The sequence below is a fragment of the Rousettus aegyptiacus genome, unplaced genomic scaffold, assembly GCF_014176215.1.
Source record: "Rousettus aegyptiacus isolate mRouAeg1 unplaced genomic scaffold, mRouAeg1.p scaffold_m13_p_9, whole genome shotgun sequence".
NCBI lineage: Eukaryota > Metazoa > Chordata > Mammalia > Chiroptera > Pteropodidae > Rousettus > Rousettus aegyptiacus.
In genome coordinates this window covers 35,483,863-35,506,269 of record NW_023416312.1, presented here as the reverse complement: position 1 = coordinate 35,506,269, position 22,407 = coordinate 35,483,863, and the positions used below count along the sequence as shown (strand labels likewise).

Sequence of the window (22,407 nt, the reverse complement as noted above, 5' to 3'; positions counted from 1 at the left end):
GTAAGTGCCCTTAAAACAGTTCTTGGCATATGAAAAGTTCTCAATGTAATTAGTTATTATCATCACCTCTATAATTATTGTTGATGGCCAGAATCTTGAGCTCTGGCCCAGAAGGATATCTCCTAGTCATTAAACAGGTCCTTTATAAACTCAATGTGCTCACAAACCTTCTCCATCTTTTATATTTACAATCATAATTTTTAGCACCACCATAAACCCAGTCTCAGTCTAAAAACCCAAGGCTCACCTTTGACTCCTCTCCCTCCATCCCTAGCCAATTTGGTTATCAGCTGCTATAATTCTACTGCTGAAATATTTCTTAAATCTAGCTGTTCATCACCCCCCAATTACTTTCCCTTCTAGTCCATACTCCACGTTTCTACCCAAATGCGGTAAAAATGTGTGGGATCTTGAGTGAATGCCTAGGGTCAAATCCTGGCTCTGTAACTTCTTAAAATAAGATTTTGCACAAGTTTTCCCACCTCCTGTGTCTGTTTCCCTATCTTTAAAATGAGAATAATAATAGTATCACCTCATAGGGTTGTTGTGAGCATTTGCCAAGTTATTATGGTTTCAAATGCTTACAACAGTATCTTGCAAAGAGTCATTGTCTGTTTCCCTCACAATTAGGTGAGCCCCTCAATAGTTACCTAGACTTGTTCCTCTGTATCTCTATATTTTATCAGAGTATCTCCTCTATATAATGTGTTAATGCCCAATGGATGATCATGAGAATAAGAAAGGTTATTTAATAAAAATAGTATAATATTAAATATTAATATCTTTAAATAGAAATAACCAAGTAGTCTAAAAAATACTTCTTGTACCATCTGTATCACAAATATTTTAATCAAATGGCATAAGGGGAATAGCTGACAATTAGGAATGTCTCAGTCAGTTTTGGTTAGTACTCGCTCCCCAAATGACAGTTGATTGGAACAGTCATTAGATTCCTAGACAACACTCTAAATGTTGGTAGGAGTAAACACAGAGGAAGCCATCAGGAAGGTATATAACCTTGTCTTTAAAAAATGTTTATTTAATATTTAGCTAGCTAAAATTTAAAACTGAAGGAATTAATTTAGGGCCTACAGAATGGTCTTAAAGAAAGCTCAGTTTTTTAAAAAAAAAAGGATTTTATAAGCCTTTTGCTTTTCTCTAGAGTTGGAGTTGTTACTCTAAGTGTCTGGGACCAGACAGCTGCATACATATAATCTGTGAAAGAAGTGATAAGGAAATACCCAAGGGGGTTAGGGTATGTCCTGGACTACTGTGATGTAAATCACACAAGCAGGAGGGATATTTCAGGGATCATGACCATATAAATTTGATAAGATTATAATGTTACCCCATTTATTTTGTTACACAAGTGGCATATCCCATAGTGACGTGCTTGTTTTACGAAAGTGAACAGTGCTTCTAAGGGACGAGAGCAGGTGGCTTGCTAATAAGAATCCACCTCACCATTTGGCCAGCCCTGAGATGGAAAAGATGTCTAGGGATGAAGCGAGAATTTAAACTTTTAAGGAAGCAAGCAAAACAGAATTATTGAAGCCTACAACTTCAAAAGAAAGTCAAGCATTGGGAACCCTGACACAGACCTAAGAAGGTATCTAGTGTCTTAACAAGACAGAACATTTGGACAACACCAATAATAATCTCTCACGTGTATCTATACAGCTTTATAGCAGGGGAATAGACAGCTTTCATATTCCATTCCCATTTCGCAGATAATTAATTTGGAGGCTCAAAGTCATATAGTGTAGAAGTGATAGAATCAGAACTGGAACTCTTATCCTCTGACTTAGATTACAGTGTTTCTCATTACTTTTTAGTATCCCAAATCTGGTGAGCACCTTCTTTCTAAAAAGACAAAATCAAAAACAAAAACTGTCTACTAAAAAAAAACAAGTTTAAGAACAAACTATAATCATTTGAAAGCTCTTCAGCAGATATCATTCACTTTTAGCCACTGAGCTATAAGAAATGCTGGAACTGTTGAAAAATGAAAATCAATGTTTTAGAGTTTTGAGATTATAGGCACTTTAAAATAAAGTATTATCTATTTTTTTAATATTAGAAGATAAAGAACAATTAGAGTACACATATATATTTTAGATAGTTTAATTGTATATCTTCCAGGGGAATAGAGAGTAGTTTGGGGATGGGCCTCTGGAAAAACCTTCATGATTGAGGCTACTCTGCAGCATGACATTAACAGTAGAATGGTGATAAAAGAACAATAATTACCAACACTCACTGAGTACTTACCATGTGCCAGATAATATTCTGTTAAAAGAACAAATACTCATTTAATCCGCATAATTCTAAGAGTGGGCACATTATTTCCCCATTTTTAAAATGAGGAGACTGAAGCACAGAAAGATGAAGTAGTTTATCCCCTAATTGCCAAGCTAGTAAATAGCAGAATGAGATCTGAATCTCAGAAGTCTAGAACTATTATGAAACTATAATGCTCCCTTGACCCAGGTGCCAGTGGGATTCCTCCAACCTCTGACTGAAGCAGATCACATGATGGAGGGTAAATGCTAGAAACAAATACCTAATGAAAGATCCACCAAGCTCTCTCATTTCCTCTAAATACAGTCACACCTATCACCATAGGATCTATAGGAAAACCCAAACTCAAAGAACCCCTACTTGCAGCATCTCAGCTGGTAGCTCACTATGACTTTCTTATTCCAAAGTCTCAAAATACACAAAATCTGGAGGGTGTCTGAGATACTTAGTCCAAATTATAAGACCCATCACTGGAGCAGGTACTCAGAAGTGGCTCCAAGACAGGAAACACCTGCAGCTTGCCTTCTCAGTTTTCCTGGAATGAGATCAAAGGAAGTATGGGCCAACTGGAATGCTAAAAAGAACATGAATTTAAGAAGAGAAAACATATTACCACAAAAATAAATGAAGACTGACAGAGAATACTATGTGTGAATGATAATAAAACAATGAAATCGAATATTGCATCATTACTATAATAGCGAGCTAAGCTTGAAGTAGTGAAGTAGTGTGAGGTAATAAAAAAGATAAAGTAATAAGAAACACCAGAAGAGAGCTGTCTAACTCTAGGTAAGTCATTTGACTTTTCTATGACTCTCATCTACAAAATGGAGATATATCAGCCTAGTCCTGCCCCCTCAAATGGTTGTTATGAAAACCATCATAATAACACATGTAAAAAAATTTTATGTGCTGTAAACGTGAACTCTCTAAGTTTTTAGAATTACTTTTGTCAGACCATCCAAAAAATAAAGTACATAAAAATATAGTCATATTTTAAAAATCTAAACCATTCATAAAACTCTACCTATCTTATGATTTGTGATATTTATCTTCATTCTCCCATGAGTTCATGTTCTATAGAATCATCCACATAGCCTTCGGTGCTTTCAGCCACTTTCTTTTCCTTCAGATGCTGATGTTAAGCCCCATATTCTTTTCCATAAAAAGAAAACAAATATGCATGGAAGAAAAATTATTTAGAATGTGCTAGAGATTAATATTACTCATTCTGGAAAAGATGAAAGTTAAAGGGAATGATTATAAAGTCTAAAACTAGTAATACAAGTAGATTTGAGGTTCAATGAACTGTAGGCCTATCAGTTCTAATTTAATCACCAAGTCATTGAATAACTTTGGACAAGTCTCATCATTTAATGCAGAAATTGGAAATAACTTCTGCTCACTTATCTCACAGGATCATTGTGAGGTTCTATTGAAAGAACAAATTTAAAAGTGTTATATAAATATAACCTCAGATTTCTAGAATGAGTCACTTGAATGTACCTCCATCAAAAAGATAAATTTATTGTTTTCCTTCTAGAAATATTATTAAATTGTTGGAGTGACATTGGTTAATAAAATTATATGGGTTTCAAGGGCATGATTCTATAATACAGCCTCTGTATATTGCATTGTGTATTCACCATCCAAAATCAAATCTTCTTCCTTCACCATATTTTTGACCCCTTTTACCCTTATCTATATCCCGTAACCTCCCTTGCCTCTGGTAACCCCATACTGTTGTCTGTGTCTATGAGTTTTCTGTTTGTTTGTTTTGTTTATTTATTGCTTTCAGTTTTATATTCCACATGAGTGAAATTATACAGTTCTTGACTTTTTCCATCTCACTTATTTTGCTTAGATATTCTCAAGATCCATCCATGTTGTTGCAAATGGCAGTATTTCATCTTATGGCTGAGTATTATCCCACTGTATATATGTACTACATCTTTATCCAATCATCTATCAAAGGACATTTTGGTCATTTCTATGTCTTGACCACCGTGAGTAATGCTGCAATGAACACAGGGGTATATACGTATTTTTACAAATAAATGTTTTCAAAATTTTGAGGTAGATATACAGAAGAGAGATTGCTGGGTCGTATGGTAATTCTACCTTTAATTTTTGAGGAACCTCTACACTGTTTCTCACAGTGGCTGTTCCAATTTACATTCCCATCAATGGTGTGTGAGGGTTCCTTTTCCCCACAACCTCTCCAACACTTGTTATTACTTGTCCTGTTGATGATGGCCATTCAATATGTGGTGAGGTGATATCTCATTATGGTTTTGATTTGCATTTCTCTAATAGCCAGTGAAGTTGAGCATCTTTTCATATTTGTTGGCCATTTGTATGTCTTCTTGTGAGAAGCATCTATTCAGGTCCTCTGCCCTCTTTTAATTGGATTGTTGTTGTTGAATTGTATGAGTTCTTTATATATTTTGCATATTAACCCCTTATTAGAATGTTGCTTGCAAATATCTTCTCCCATTCGGTTGATTCCTTTTTTTGATTTGTTGATGGCTTCTTTTACTGTGCAGAAGCTTCTTAGTTTGAAACAGTCCCATTTGTTTATTTTTGCTCTTACTTCTTTTGCCTTTGAGGTCAGATTCATAAAATTCTCTCTAAGACCAAGGTCCATAAGTTTGGTACCTAAGTTTTCTTCTATGTACTTTATTGTTTCAGGTCTTAAATTTAGATCTTTGATCCATTTTGGGTTAATTTTTGTGTATGGTGGCAGTTAGCAGTCTAGTCAAAACAGTATAGTATTGGCAGAAAAACAGACATACCGACCAATGGAATGGAATAAAGAGCCCAGAATAAACCCACATATATGGGCAAATAATTTTTTACAAAGGAGCCAAAAACATACAATGGAGAAAGGAAAACCTCATCGATAAATGGTGCTGGGAAAATTGGAAAACAACATGAAAAAGAATGAAACTAGGTAAATTTATTTTTAAACAATAATTAATCTTGCACACAGTAAAATGATAAAACCAATATTAAAAGCACCACAGATAGAACTAATATTAAAAGTTAAAATTAATTAATTAATTAATTAATTAATTAATTAAAGAAGGCATTGTGAAACAATGAGAAAATCTTTTAGCTAGGACCTGGAAGATCTGAATTTTAGTACAGGCTCCCCTGTTATCTAGCTATGTCATTCTACTTAATCCTTTTCGGGTCTCTTCTAGTTATAATATTTTATGATACATAGTTCTATGATAAGTACATAGATGAAAGATCTATAACACTTTTCTAAGTTTCTGGTTAATCTGTGAGGCTACTATCAAGAAGCACAATTAGGTTCTCCACAAACCATTAGGTAAACTTGAGCCTCACTACCACAGCACTGAAAAAACCCAGCTTTTTATTATTTATGATTTTAAATGCATACAAAAGTAAAGATGACCTCCCATGTACCTCTTCCCAGCTTCAACAATATTCATCTCATGAAAAATCTTGTTTCATCTGTACCCCCACCTGACTTCCCCTTGACCTCAATGGCTTTTTTAGGCAAATTCCAGATATCATGTCATTTCATTCCCATGGCATTTCAACTGGGACATTCCTGTGAGGTAGGCACTACTGCTGATTACCCATGACTGTACGCATGAGTAAATAGAGGCTTGGAGAGATTAATTCCATGGTCACACAGCTGGTAAATTACTGAGATTTGAACTCAGGGATGATGTCCAGCACCAAAGCTCTTTTTCTCCTTTAAAGTAATTGCAACTACCCTGCACTTTGAATAGTTTGATGATGTTGAAAATAATAATAATAGAGGTGTTTTCATATCTTAGCAGTCAGCTGTATTATTGAACATTTGCAAAGAGTATTAAAAGATTCCCACTAATTGTGATGTTCATCATCAGACAAAACCTCTAGGAATACAGAGCTTCAGCATAATCCTGAGGCATCAATTTAGAAAAAGGACAAAGAACTGTAAGAGTGCAGTCTCATTGCTCTACAGCATAATGTAAAATTTAATGCAATCCACTTAATTACTTTATGTCGTTAATTCATGCAATATTCTCCTCCAACAAATTAAACACAGTGCCACTGCTGCAACCAAAAAGAATGTACAACAACAGAGTAGTCCTTTTCCATGCTTAGTACAACAGGGGCTTAAGGGCAGAGACTTCTTTCTTAAATGGCCTTTCCACTCACTGTTTGGGCTACCTGGCTCAGGAGCACCAAGTCAAGTGATCCTAGAAGGGTTCTAAGCCATCTAATTTGTGGGACCCCAGCCTGTCAAGTTAACGAAAGAACCCATAATTATTAATAATAATTATTATTTTATTTTCAAGGCTACATATTGGTTCTAGGATGCAGCTGCAAAAAAATTGGAAGAACTACATTATCTATGTAAGAACTAGTTTAGAAAACAAGAAAATTTTAGATTCATAGCACACATTCACATTCTAGTTCATTCTAGATCATTCACAGCAGAGAAAGAAACAAAAAAGAGTGGGGATAATCAATCTCAAATAATCAAAATTTAAGTATATGCTCAGCATTGTGAAGACCTTTCTGAGAATATTGTATCCTGTTTGTTAGTTTGTATTTTAAGGGAAATGAAGTGGAAGAGAAATGCAGAAAAAAATGAAAGAAACTCTAGAGAAATAATAGATGGATTTAAAAAAAAATGGAGCTAAGCCAAGGAAATTGGATGGTTATATTTAGAAAAATGGAAGTAGGAAAAAAGAAGGCTGTCCTGATAGTTGTCTTCAAAGCACACATAGTAGATATTTGGAGAAAGCAGAACTGTTATCTTATTACTGGAGGTTACAGTTCACTTATAGAAGAATTTACTGATGATAATCAAGTCTTTACAGAGAACCTACTAAGTAGCCGCTGTGTGTAGCAGACACTGTGTGTATGTATGGGCAGGATCAGATAATACCAGGTTTTCTATCTTAGGGAATCTGAAGTCTAGGTCAGATAGAGAAAATTGGCAACCCACTGAAGATGCTGGCCTGGCCCTCACAGTGATGTTAAAAATTAAAATAGCTTAGCTAATAACCCATTAAAAAAACAAAGGCAAGTTTCTTTTTTAAAAGTTTTATATTTCTTGCTTTTCTAAAAAAGATCTTATAACATGGTATCTATATTGGCACAAGAGAAAAATTACTTGGAGCTGATCAATGGTTGCTCTCTTTATATAGGCCATGCTTCTCTCATTGTATTGGGTCTTGTAGGCATTTGAGATCCTAGGTCTGTCTATGTGGTGAGATAAAATTATGCATAAAATAATAGCAACCAAACATTGCAAGATAATAGATGCTGCAGTGCTGAAATATGATTTAAAGTTATGAGGACTAATTTTAAAGGGAGATAACTAAAAGTGGAATCATCAGAAAAAAATGCTCCAAAGAAATGCTCCATGGTGAGGTGGCCTTGAGGAACTAGGATCACTGAAGAAGAGATAGAAAGGAAACCTAGATAAGAGGAAGAGTAGACTATACATTCTATGAAGGCAAGGGTCCCATTTAAATTGTTCACCACTCTAACTGCAGATTCTAAGCATAATGCTTGTAACTTTGTAGGTACCCAGCAAATGATTGGGTAGTGAATGGAGAGTGGCATAATTTTAAAAAATGTGTTTAAGAAAGATATCCTGGCAGTGGTCTATAGAATAGAGAAGGCAGAAAGAATCAAAGTAGAACTATAAGCTATTGGAATATTCTATATGTATCATGGTGAGAACTTACACAGGTGTTGTAAACTTAATGCCTAGAGGGGCCAGGAAGGTTAAGGTCACCTAGGCCAGATGAGGAATATGGCGACCTGAGAATACATGTCCTATCTAAAAGGGAGAGAGCAGTTCATCAATTCTCAGCTATTATTGACAAGATGGGATATTGGTCTAGTATGTTCTCATTATTCAAAAGAAAATGGAGTTCTAGAGTTTTAAGTAAAATATGATTTTTAAATGCTAGCAATCGATCATTTTTTTTTAAACTGGGCAAATTGATATACTGCTACAGACTGAATTGTATCCCTCTCAAATTTATATGTTGAAGCTTTAACCCCCAATGCAACTGTATTTACAGATAGGGCCTTTATGGAAGTAATTAAAGATAAATGAGGTTATAGGGCTAGGGCCCTCATACAATGGGATTAGTGCCTTATAAGAAGGGAAACTCGAGACTTTATTCTCTTTTTCCAGGAGCACAAGAAGGGGTCATGTGAGCACATAGCGAAAAGGCAACTATCTGCAAGCCAGGAAGAGAGACTTCGTCAGAATCCAACCATGCTGGCACCCTGACACCCTGATGAGAAAAGAAATTTCTGTTGTTTAAGCCACTCGGTCTATGGAATTTTCTTATGGTAGCCATAACAGATTATACATACCTACAAGGTGGGGTTTTTTTTGTTTGTTTGTTTGTTTGTGTTTTTTGTTTTTGTTTTGTTTTGTTTTGTTTTTGCTATTACAAATAACACTAGAAAGGTTCGGAAATATCTTAAATGTCATTCAACAGGAAACTGTTTAAATCATGACTCATCCATTTACTGAAAAACTATGCAGTCACACATACATATATGGAAAGGTCTCCAAAGTATATTTTTAAGTAGACAAAGTGTCAAAATATGCAAAGTGCTACTACTGTGTATAAAAGAGAATGAGGAGAGAAAATATATATATACACACAAATACATACACATACTCATTTGCTTGATATGCATAAAATGTCCATGGAAGGATTCCTAGTAAACAGATAATTTTAGTTGTCTCCAGTGAGGCAAAATAGGAGGCTAGGGGACTGGACTAGCGAGGAGACTCTTCATTGTACATCGTTTCACATATTTTGAATTTCGAGCAATATGGAATGCATTACAAATTAAAAATACATTTTTATTTTTTTTTGTTTCAGTTTTAATTTTTTGTCACATCTTTATAATCTTCATCTAATATCACTATTAACATAGGTTAGAAGGCACACCATTGAAGGTATCTACCAGTTCCACGAACTCCTGAAAAATTTCAGTGTACCTCTACCTGTCTTATCTACAATCAACCCTCTTCTAAGCATGTGCTTACATGTAGGTGATATCAGAACTCCACCTAAGGAGATTTGACTGGTGAGATTTTGTGATAGGATTTGGAACGATTTTTGTAGTTACCCTTTTTGAGAAATGAAATGTTTAGATGCAAAGCATCTTAGGGAACTTCCTCAGTAGAGAGCATTCTTCACTACTCTAATATTCTACCTTTAAAATGAATCAAGTTATGTTCAGTTTCAACCTAGCAAACTGAAAATACATTTTCAAATGAAATTTTTAACAATTTAGGGGGAAAAATGTGTGGGCTGTATTTTGTCTGTATGCATTGTACCTCTGGACTAAATTAAGGTGGTGGCAGATAAAATAAAAAACAAAAGAACTGATGCCAGAGACAAAGGGGGAAAAAACACCCCTCAACAACTAAGTAGATAAGGAAACTGGGGAAGAGGGAAAAGTTAATGCCAGAGTTTTGAATATGGAGCATGAGAACCACAACAGCCATATTTCACCACTACTTACTAAGCTGTCATGCATTCATCTAAGTGCTTTACAAAATTAACACATTTATTCCTTACTACAAGCCTCTAAGGTGGTTTCTACTATTATTCTCAATTCATGGATGTGAAAACTCAAGTGTAGCATTTAAATAACTTCACCAAGATTATGATGATGGTAAGTTACAGAACCAGGGAATTGAAAAAGAGAAGTCTTGAATCAAGGGTGGGGGAAGAATCTAGGGGCAATGATAAATTCTATTTTAGAAATGATGAGATTGAGGTAAAAACAAAATGGCAAAATGCTAGTTATTTGATACCTGGATTGGTATCGAATTCCTGGATTTGACTCTAGAGTTAGGTTATGGCTCCTTAATTTAAAATGCTCAATAATACCAGAGTTTAGTTTGCCTAAATTATATCTGTCTTATTTAAGTGAACAGATACTATCTTTAGGTTTATTATACAAAGTACCTAGCATGTTACAGATATTTAAATCTAGTTTCTTGTCCCACTAACCTTTTCTCTTCTCTAAACACACAAGCAACATTAAAGAAAATAAATTACTCGAAGTAACAAAAATGATGAGACCCTCCATTTATAGGCACTGGGTCCAATGTGTTTTACTTACATTATTTGTAATCAAAAATTACCATCTCATTTTACTTTTTATTTTTCAATTACAGTTTACATCCAATATTATACTAGTTACAGGTATACGATGTAGTTATTAGACATTTATAAAACTTACAAAGTGATCACCCTGATAAGTCTAGTACCTATCTAAGACACCATACATAGTTATTCAAATATTATTGACTATATTCCCTATGCTGTATTTTATATCCCATGACTGTTTTTATAACTGGTAATTTGTACATCTTAATCTCTTCTCCTTTTTCACCCATATCCCAAATCCCCATATTACCTCATCATTTTTGAGCTGAGGAAACTGAGGCTAAATGACAAAGCTGAGTTGGGGATAATAAATACATCAGAAACCCAACTTCAGATATAAAATTCAAATTGCAAACATTATATGAGAATCAGAAAGTAAGTCAAACAAGGTCTTACATCATCTTTGGTAAACTAATGAGCCTGATAAGACAAAGTTATTCAGTTGCACTCTACTTAGTAATGAGATTCCAACTGTACTAGATGATCATCGAAGTCAACCATATCAATCAAGTTGTCCTTCATTGATAAAAATATGCAATTTTGGAGCTAAATCTTAGAAGGCCATCTCTAAAATATGTACCCAGAGTTTAACTGGGTAAGTACTATGAAGATACAATCATAGTACATGTCCCCAAGCACTTTCTATCTGAAAAAGGGGTAGGGAGTATGATATGTACACAAATGACCACAGTACAGGGAAGAGTGTAGTGTAGGCTCCAGATAATACAGGTAAAGTGATACAGAAACTCAAAAGAGTTTATTTCTATATACAAGGATCAGGGAAGTTTTCATAGAAATAACATTTAATTTGGAATTAATAATGGAGGTAATACTATAAATACTGCTTTAAGAAAAAAAAATCATGAAAATAAGTACATTCCAAGGCAGTTCATTTATGATAAGTATCAAATGAGCAGAACAGAGAGTGATGTACAATTTCTAAGGAATAGCTGAGGAAATAAGAAAGGTTGATATGGGGGCTAAGAACTGAAATAGGACTTAAAGGAAGACTGGGGTTTAGATGGGCAGGGAGAAAGATATTTAAGAGTGAAGGAATAGAAAATGAGTTCCAAACAATCTTCTCAGTGCCTGACACACAGTATTTGACAACATGTATTTTCTAAATGAATTATATATTCAAAGGCAATCTTCTCATGATTTATAAATTTAAGTGATATAATAAACTATAACTGACTCAAGGTAAAAAAGAATATATAAATGTGTCAAATAATATTAATGCCCCAGACAGAATGGGAAAGGATACCATTGTGTATGTGACAGAGGCTACCACTCCATGTATAATTTAATTTCACTTCCTTTTCCTACTCAGTTCGAGACTCTTCTCTCTGCAACACTGCAACACTGCTGCTTTGCTGTCTTTAAAACACTTTCCAGATGGGGTGAAAGGAGACCTCAGAAGATTGAATTAGCTTGCCGAAAGGCTGAAGCTAGAACATGGCTTTTATTTACATCTGATTTAACATTGTTCCCAGCAGCTGCCTCCATGGCCTCCCCCCACTGCTCCCTGGGTGCCTCTAAAAGCTTAGGCTCAAATCTTAACTCAATGCCCTCTTCTCCTTTCTTTTAGGTACCCACTGCTGCTTGGAGAATTACCTGGGAGCTTTGGCCTTCTGAATCCTGCTTTCTCTGGCTGCAAGTTCGGCTGGGTTGGGTTAAGTCTAAGACAAACCTTACCACTTAAGGAGAACTGAGAATGCAGAGCCAGGGCATACTAAATTAGACAAAGCCATCTATTCTAGGCCTCCTTCATTTCTCCCAGGAGGTCCTCTTCCTTTCCTCGCCCCTCTTTGCTCAGAACTTTAGCAAAGTCCTTTATCTCTTGGGTTTAATTTGATGCCACATAGTGTGTTTACACTTCTCCCCAACCCATTAATGCCCTGTCTTCACTGGTAAAACCTAAAGAACAGAAGTAGGGGGGGTGTTTAGAATCTAGACGGAGGAGATGGGAGTGGGTGAGTTCTAATCCCGGAGTCACTTACCGCCCATGTCACTAGCTGGGGACTCCTGAAGTGTCCAGAGCTCATGCCGTCCTCCAGGAGGCTCATACTCCTCAGCTGATCACAAGACAGCTGTTTCCCTCACACCCCCTCCAGTCTGACAGCGTACCCTAAGGCTCGCTCTTGCTTACTCTTTCTCAACACCCCTCCCCCTTTTCTCCTGGCTGGAAAGTGGGAGAAGAGAGCCAGGGCAGAGGGAGTCGATTCAGATTCAGCCGGGCCACCCTGGAAACAAGAGAAACAAAACTCTCAAGCATCCAACCCCAAATCGGGGAGCCAGTAAAGCAGACTTCCTAAAAAGAATCTTCCTCCTGCTGCCAATGCAGCTCTTTTCCTCAGTTAAAAATAAAGTGGAATTGCTGGGCCGAAGTGTCCAAAGCTGGGGATCCTCGTTCTTCTTTCACCTTTACCAATTCCGTTCCAGCCAAGCCCACTCTCCTCCACCCATCCTCTGAACTCCACACATCCTTGAGGAGTGGGGTTGGAGCTAAGAAAACCAACCCAAACCCCAAAGTACTACTTGAATGCAAAGTTCAGGCGGACGAAGACTCCTTCGAGACATGAACTTTTACAGCTGCATTGCCATCGCACACTCCAGCACCTTCCTAAAAAGAAAGGAGGGGAAAATTTCTACAATTGGTGGAAACATATAGGGATATTCCCAGCACAGACTAGGGGCTTCAGCGAAAAATGGCAGCAGCTCCTGCAGGTTCACTGTGGCGAAGTTTCTTGGGGGCACCTAGCTGCCTTACTGGGGACCCCGGGCTCATGTAGGTCAGAATCTAAAATGCTCGCTGGGCAACCTGAGTGGGTGAGGTGACTCCGTCTTTGGCCAGGCTACACCTAGGAGAGAGGTAAGGGTGGAGTTCCTTAAGAGGGACAGACTGCCACCAGAGGAGGGTGAAAAATGGGAAGAAGTGGAGAAGGGTGCGGCTGAGACCAGGGAGGAAGAAAGGGGTGGGGCGGGGCCCTGGGCAGAGAGCCAGTCAGGTCTCCAGCTACAGCACGTTAATTAGAATCAACTTCAAGTTTTTTTGTCCTAAAAGAGGTTTGCAAGTACACTGCTTGGTCACCTATCCTTTCGTGTTAAGCTCATTCACCAGGGGAGGGAGAAAATGATATGAGGATTGGGGGTGTGGGCTGTCTACTAAAAGAGGAACAGGGAAAGGGAAAAGCAAGAAGGCCGGTAACTAGGATCATATTTACCCTCCCAGCTCTCCATGGTAACAGCCTGACACTAGTAAGGACAAGGAGATCATGGGTGCATGGTGCCTTTTCTGGGAGGAGACTAAGAGCAAAGGAGAATGAAGCTGGAGTCATTTTCTAGCCAGAGATAAGTAAAGGAGGCAAGGGTGAAAGAATGGGTAGGAAAGGAGTTAAAGGAATTGAGTACACAAAAGCTCTTTTAGTCTCCCAGATACCAGACCTCTAAGAACAGAGTTCTCAAATCCCTGAGACCACCTCTCAGCTAGACATTGGCAAAGATTCCAGTAGAGCTAAATCTATAGGATAACAGCCACATTTCCAGAATCTCTTTGCCTTGCCTAAAAGTCCCTCTCTAGCTCATTTTAATAGGAGGCCAAGAAGTCTCAAGCAACCACAGGCCCTTACCTGTGCCTCTTACCAACCACAACTCTTTTAAAGGGGAGAGAAGAGAAGAGAGACAAGAAACAAAGCAGAGGGAGGGAAGGAGCAAAGACTGGAAAAAGGATAGCAACTGTGTATTTAGCACCTAATTTAAGCAAGCCACTTGGCTAGGCACATTCATCATTTCTTATGTATTTCTGATAACAATTCTGGAAAATAGATACTATTATATTTTCCAAGCACCCTTTTTAAAATCATAAAACTGAAAAGTTCAAAGCCCAGTACCTCCAAACATGTATATACCTACTTGCTTGATATTTCTGCCTGAATGTCTTCTAATCATCTTACCTTCTCTTACTCTGCCCCAAACTCTCTGCTCTTTCTCCTGTAGTTCACGAACTACCTGAATGACATTACCATGCACCTCAATGTCGAGGAAGAACCCTGGGACTGGACCCTGCCTACCTCTCAAATAGCAGAACTTTGAGGCTTTCCTGGGCCTTAGCTGTATTACAAATCCCTGAGAATGCCAGGCTGTTTCCATCCTCCATGCTTTGGCTTACCTCACTTTCTCTGTTTGGAATGGCATAAGCTCTCTATTTATCTTCTTGAAAAGATTAACTGAAGGTCCTTTCTCCTCACTTAATTCCTTCAGGGAGAATTGATCATTGCTTCCCCAGTGCCCTTGTCTACCTCAGGATACATATTTGTTGATATATTTGTTCTCCCCTAGTAGACTATAAAATCTCTGAGGTTAGGCACCAGGTGTTATCATTTCTGTAAACTGGATGCCAGGTTAATGTTATTAACAACAATAATAGTTATTGAGCATTAATTATGTCCCGAGTTCTGTTCTAAGCCATATATATGTGTGTATATATGCACTCATTGAATCCTGATAACCTTATGGGTATGTATTAATACTATCCCAATTTTACAGATAAGAAAACTAAGGGACAGAGATTAAGTAACATGCACATGTATTTCTTGAATGAAAGAATATCTCTGTAGTAGGGGTTTTATGAAGAATGCCTTATCTCGCTATGTCATATTTTTCTTCCATATGCCCAGCTTACAAGGTATGGTTCCATGTATTGACATGAAACATATAGACAGTATACAATTCTCTACACATTCTTTAAAATAAATCACTTTATCACATGGAGCTTTTTAGTATCTCAATGTATAAAATGTGGGGAGTTCTACTCAACATAGGATTCCCATAATTCCAATCAATACTATTTTCAGCAACACTGGAAAGTTTTCTCTTAGGTTTAAAAGCATGAAAAGACATTGAACTGTTTATGTAAAAAAAAATGAATGCATTTTTTGTGGTGTGCAGATGAAAATGAGCATATAACTGAAGCAAATTTTTGAAGAGTAGCCACTAGAATTCTCTCTCTAGGCTAGTTGTGCCTCAAGGTCATTATGAGTCCCTCTTTTGCTCTGCAAAAGCTTCTCAAGACAATTTATTCATTTGCAGATAGCTAAACTGTATATTTTTATTAAAAGTCTTTACTAATTTATTTTAAGCCTACTTTAAAAAAAAATACTGCCTCCACTTTATTTTTAAGGAAAACAGACTTCAATGGCAAATTCCATTTTTGAAAAACATAAATTATTGAAACTTAGGAAAACAAACCCGAGATTCTTCCATCCATTTAGTGAATAAAATGTATTAAACACTTATGCTATATCAAGAACCAAGCTAGCTGTTAAGGGGGGAAATAAAAACATCTATGTTCTCCAGAGACACCAATGAAGGAGCTCTTAGTTCACCATACATGGCACATTAGTTCACATTTTCCTTTGGTCTTTTATAACTGGTTTTTGTCTCAAATTAAGACTTAAATATAGCTTATAGGGAACTATGCACCCTATGACCACAGATAATGGCAAAGGTAGGACTTTTATAGTCTTTGCCTCTTGACACATCACTAATCAACACAAGGCTGCTGTCTAAGTTATAGGAAAGGGTGTTGGGGAATAAGTATGGAGAACTAGAAGTTGTGATCAGTTTCCTTCCTTTTCTAGGTAGGACCACAGATCCTCTTTTGTATTAGGTGGCTTAAGAAAAAAAATAGCAACCTGCAATATTTTCAACTTCTTTTTTTGCACTCTAAGCCTTAGGGAGACACCCTGGTTGAAGTAGTATCCTGTGTTTTCCTCTATATACCAAAGAATCAGATAAGGCATATAAGAGTTAAATTAAACATGGAACCTAATGAACAACTAAGAAATATACAGACACCCCATATGTCAGGGCCCACAAGATGCCTGGTCTTCCCTTTCCCCCTTCCTCTTCTTCACTCTCCTGCTTCTCCTCCTTTTCATGAAAGCCAGCTGACAAACTACTAGGGTGGAGCCCAGTGTGAGGACTGTAGGGAGGGGGAGGAAAAACCTCATTAAGCAGACTTCACCCTCCCAGCTCCCCATAGAACATCAACAATAACAACAAAAAGAAGGCTTGGGGAGCTGGGGCTAAGAGGAAGGTGAGGATAACGGGGTGAAATGAGGAAGGATTGGGAGTAGAAGGGGAGTTAGGGGCCCAACAGAGTAGAGCTGGTCTGGGGAAGGGAGCGAATTCAAGAAGTATATGAACAGAAAAGCCTGCATCCTTAAGTAACTGTTGTTTATGGAATAACAAAAAAAGTAGCTGAAACCAGTACATTGGTCAGATCTAATGGAACAAAATTTCCCTCCTCGCCCACTTTCTTTTTGCTCTGCAGTTTCTGAAAGGGCATATTCTTCCTTATAGGAGGAGACAAGACCTTTGGCCTTTCTGCTAATGTTGAACCAGTGTTAAGTTCCTCACGTGTCCCAGAGGTCAGTACTAAGGTTGCTGTCTGCAGAGGATAAGGATATTTTGGAGAAGTAAATCTAGTTGGCTGAGAGAAGAAAGCCTGGAAGGAGACTGTGGAAGAAAAACAGTGACTTAGCTTACATGCTGTACAAACTTGGGCAAATGAGTTCACTTCTCTTAAAGTCATTTTCTTTAACTTTTTAAAGGTATATGGCTAGTACTTACTTCTCAGAATTGTCAAAAAGATCAAATAAGATGCAGAAGTGACTTTACAGTGAAACTGATGTAACTTGAGCTTCAGGACCCCTCATTTGAACGAGTACTTCCCAAGACACTGGGAAGGATCAAACCACACATTTTTCTTAAAGAGGATCCCCCAAACTCTATAACCTTTAGGTCCTCCGAATCCTGAATCTGCCTCTTCTGAGATTATAGCCTACAAAGCACGATGTTTGGCACAAATCAAGTACTCAATAAAGGATAACTATTATTCCTAGCAATGATAGCTCTAAATCTACTAGCTTTAGATTGAGTCTCTTTCTGGCCACAGATATTGGAAACACGCCTCCATGTTTCCTATAACCCCCATCCTTGTATATAATGAATAAACCAACTTATAAAAATAACTAGACTTCTTGCTTGAGACATTCAGAGGCATGACTAAATTCAGCTTAGGAATGACCAATGGGCCAAGAGCAGCTGACTAGGGTTTGAATTCCTAAGAGCACCACTCTAGGTAAGCTGTGGCAAGCCTGCTAACTCCCATAAGTAGAGTTGTGCCTCAGGCTGCTAACTTTATGAGCAAGGAGCTTGACTAGGGGAGTGTGTGTGTGTGCGCGCGTGTGTTTTGTGTGTTGTATGTGTATGTTGGGGCTAGCAGGTAGGGTATGCATGGATTTTTCATATCAGCTTAGACCATAGATGCTACTCCACCCATAAACTGGAGGAGTGCAGAGGCTTTATAACCAAGCCAAACCAGAAAAACTGGGAGCCTCAGCCTCATCTGCAAGAAAATAACATCCTTAGACTGGTCCCCAAAATGTATATTCCTGAAACAGGAAAGTATCCTATTGATTGTACAAGAAAAAGACTTGCATTCTTGCTTTCATATTATATGAATAAATATACAAGATTGTCTAAGAAAATGTATAAATAGAACAGAAACTTATCACTGAGCTAATACAGAGAAACACCAGGGTCCTGTAAGCCTCCAAAGGTAGGCTCATGTTTATTGTCCTTGTATTACAACAAGCATCTCTCACCTTCCTAACAGAGGAGTTATGTCCATCTTGTATTATCCTCCAATCCAATGGGAGGTTATCTTCATCCTTCTGCCTATTGTAGTCTTATCACTTCTCTCAGAAAATAAAAGGTAGAAAAGAAGGAAGGGAATATATCTTTGGTGCTTTCTTAAAATCTTTCCACTAACACACTATTGAAGTACTACACCTTTATTCTTTTGTTCTTCTGCTCTTTGTTTGCCCCAATAGCCCTGTATTGTTGTAGTCCTTTCCCCTCAAGTGAGTATCACAATTACTGGAGCAGCCTACCATGAAGCCACAATGACAGGACATTACCTTCTCAAGTAAAACTAGCAGTAAATTTAAAAGAGTAAGGCAGGCAGATTAGCAGTAGTAATTCAATTCTAAAGTAAGATAAATGATTTGATCTGGGAAGAGATATAGGCAACTACACCTGTTTACATGGTATAAAAACATAGCTGAAATAATCAGGACTATGTGAACAGGTAAAAATAATATATACCAATATGCTAAAAAAAATTGAAGGCACACATTGGAGGCAAGAGTTATTCCCACAAACACAGAATGTTGCTGTAGGAGGGCTCAAAGAGATTATTTCATCCACTGTTTCTCAACATGTAGTATACATACCAATAGCGATATGAAGAATTATCTTAGGTGGTACATAGATACTTTCTAATAGTATGCATCTATTTTCATGGTTGCATTCTATTTATAAAGTAGTACTATTTTCAATGAATTTTTTTAGTAAAATAAATCAGTTTATGTAAGGAAGCATACTAAGTAAATAATGGTACAGGTGATACTCAAATATGGTCTAAATCATAAAAATAAAATGTAAATAATTTAACTTTAGCAAACAATTATCAAATCCAATTCTCCTTCCAATACAGGGGTTCTTTTATTAGACACTCAGTTGGTGAGTGTGTAAATTGGTACAGCACTTTTATTAAATTTTAAAATGTGAATACCATCCAACCCAGCGTTGTCATGGCTAGAAATCTAGTTTACAAGTGCACAAAGATAGAAGAATAAACATGTCTACATCATCATCATCATCATCATCATCATCATCATCATCACATATCATGCATTACTTTGAGCCAAGAACTAACTGTTCTAAGAGTTTTTACCTATATTACCTCATTTAATGCTCACAACAAATCTCTAAGGTAGGTATATGTTATTATTGTCTCTTACATGCCAGGTAATCAAGGCACAAGGGAGATAAATAATTTTCCCAACTTTACACAGCCCAGACTAGGCTAAAAGTCAAACCTGAGCAACCTAACCATGGAGACTGAATGCTGATATGCCATCTCACATATCTACAATTTTGTTTTCTACTCTATCTCCTTATCTCTTATTTCATTGTCTTCACCACCGTGGGTCTGCAACTACTGTTGCTGGTTATTGTGAAGATTCTAGCTAAAGCAACTTGTGTGAACAGAAAGGAGCAGCCTTTGTTCCTGGGAGAGGGAAGAAAGCAGCTAGACTAGAGGGAGAGCTCCCTTCGGTATGATATATTTATGGAAGGTTATGGAAGTCACAGATTACACACATTGATGGTAATAATTAATAGAAAACATGAAAGTAACATAAGGAAATGACATTACTCAGAGACCTTCAGGAATATGTTGGATCAGGTCAAACTGGAGGCACAGAAACTACTTATGAGACAATTGTACTGGTTCAAGCATGAAAATATTGAGGAACAGGAAAAAAATGCATATGACAGAGATTTAGAAAGATACATTTGGATATTACAACTAATTAGACCTAAGTAACATTAGACCTAAGAATCATCTTCACTGCTCAACTATCAATGGCACCCCTTTTAACCCACTCCAATAGCATAAGATTTTTTAAAAAACTGTACAACTAGTAATTTATTTCTTTTCTCTCTCATGACACTGCCTTGCACACAGCTGTCAATTCATATTTATTCAACAAAGTGTATTTGAGAAGTTCACCACGCTTTAAAAAATGACACTAAATTCAATTCTCTCATTAGCTGTATTTTCATATCAACTGCACTGTGGATTTTGGTTTGTTTTGCTTTATATTTCTGACTTGATTTGTCAGTGTAATAAAATCTTCACATCCAAGACTGAATAGTTAGACAAATGATCTAATTTTGATCCCATTTGGTATATTATCAGAGAGATTAGTTTGGTTTGTAGATGGGTGCCAAGTTCTCAAAAGTAGCAAACAAACAAATGCTAACTCATTGATGAAAACAAAACAAAACAAAACCTCTTCATATTATGACAGATATAGAAATACACTTGCATTTTCCTTTTTCATCTGTCGAGGTTGGGATTAAGGTCTCTTATGGACAAGTAAAGATACTCCAGAAGTAATTAAGTAATAGATTTACTCATTAAAGCTCTAGAGAAAGGATATCTTGACAATTTTACCCAAATCTGGTTGATTGCACTGTTTGATTCTAGTAATATGTTTTCTATTGTTCTGTTCCTTATGTGAATTAGAAGATATGTTGACCCAAGGAACATAATCCAGGCTGAAGTATATAATACAAATAACTCAAAAGCATGAGTAGCTCCTCCAGTCTAACAGAGCTCCTCCCCAGTGAATGAAACTGCACATTTCATACTCTTCTTATTTCCTCTACCCTTTGGCTGGGCTGAGAAAAGGTAAATCCCTTGAGAAAAATGAGCGAGAATCACCCTTCCCCACCACGTGTACTCAATATCCTCATCTAAAGTGTTTCTCCAATCTATCTTTATTTTTTTTTCTCTTTATATATTGCCCCGACTCTTTTATTTTATGTCTCTATGTCATTGTACTTACTCTTCTCTCCTTCTGGAATGGCTCCTCAATGCATCCCTCCCACCACCACCCTTAGCCTCTCATTTGTTTGGAGAATATTCATTTTTTAATATTAAGATCAAATTCTAGTTCTAGCATTACCTTCCTCATGAAGACTTTGTTGTCATCCTCTATGCAGTTAAGCTCCATCTAAACTACTATAGTATCTGGTAATGATATTTATTATAGCATTTAACATTATAATAGGCATTCTGTATATTAATTCTTCTTATAACTTTATTTAAATCATTTATTTATTTATTTATTTATTTATTTATTTAATGGTGACATTGGTAATGAAATTTGATAACTTTCAGCTGTACACTTTAACAGTAAGGCATACATGTATATTTACACTGTGTGTTCACTTCCCATAGTTTTCTTTCTGTCATCACATATTTGACCCCCTTCACTCCATCTACCTCCCCCCTCCTCCTACCCCCTACCATCTGGTAACCACTAGTCTATTGTCAATGTCCATGAGTATGTTTGTCCTGTTTGTTTGTTGCTTTTAGGTTTATATTCCACATATAAGTGATATCATGTGGTTTTCAACTTTTTCTGACTGCCTTATTTCGCTTAGCAAGATTATCTCATGGTCCATCCATGTTGTCGCAAATGGCAGTATTTCATATTTTCTTATGCCTGAGTAATATTCCATTGTATATATGTATCATGGCTTCTTTAGCCATCATCTATCATAAAACACTTTGATTACTTCCATATCCTGGCCACTGTGAATAATGCTGCTATGAACATTGGTGTGCAAGTATCTTTTCTTTTTAAATTTATCTATTTAAATTTGTTTCAAGTATACAGTACATTGGTTAGACATCTATATACTTCATAAAATGGTCACCCCAATTGCTCCTTCCCTCCCCTGACCCACCATTTAGCCATCATATTAATACTAACTGCAATCTCTCTACCATGCTTCCCATCCCCGTGACCCATTATCAACTACTAATTTGTACTTCCTTAACCCTTTACCCCATTCTCCCAGTCCCCAAAGCCCCCTCCCCTCTATCCATCACCAAATTGCCCACTATATTTGTGAGTCTTTTTTGTTTGTTCTTTTTGCTCTTTAGATTCTGCATATAAGTGAAATCATATGGTACTTATCTTTTTATGTGTGACTTATTTCACTCAGCATAATAACTTCTAGGTCCATAGATGTCATTGCAAATGGCAGGATTTCTTTTTTAAAAAAATTTATTGGGGTAACATTGGTTAATACAATTACACAACTTTCAGGTGAACATTATAACTTGACATCTGTCTATTCAATTGTGTTTACCACCCAAAGTCCAGTTTCCTTCAGCTACCATATATTTGATCCCTTTTAACCATTTCACCATTCCCTTTACCCCCTATATTTGACATCCTTTACACCATCTACCACCCTCGCCTGC

General features: G+C 36.9%; 1 protein-coding gene across 18 annotated transcripts in view; it reads right to left on the bottom strand.

Moving 5' to 3' along the window:
- The window catches only part of KLF8 (Kruppel like factor 8), a 220,370-nt gene that overhangs the window by 56,212 nt on the left and 141,751 nt on the right, over positions 1-22,407 (bottom strand). Inside the window, exons 1-2 of one of the 18 annotated variants that reach the window (XM_016118387.2) lie at positions 3,329-4,102; positions 2,770-2,875 (exon numbers count right to left, since the gene is read on the bottom strand). The exons of 14 other annotated variants lie outside the window; for them this stretch is intronic. Coding sequence is in view for 2 of the 4 variants with exons in the window: in XM_036227270.1 (XP_036083163.1) it covers positions 12,494-12,500 (7 nt within the window). In the remaining 2 variants the exon portion in view is untranslated. Of the gene's footprint in view, positions 1-2,769; positions 2,876-3,328; positions 4,103-12,493; positions 13,117-22,407 lie in introns of those variants that run through there. 3 more of the 18 variants (XM_016118372.2, XM_036227270.1, XM_036227271.1) reach the window with 3 other exon arrangements.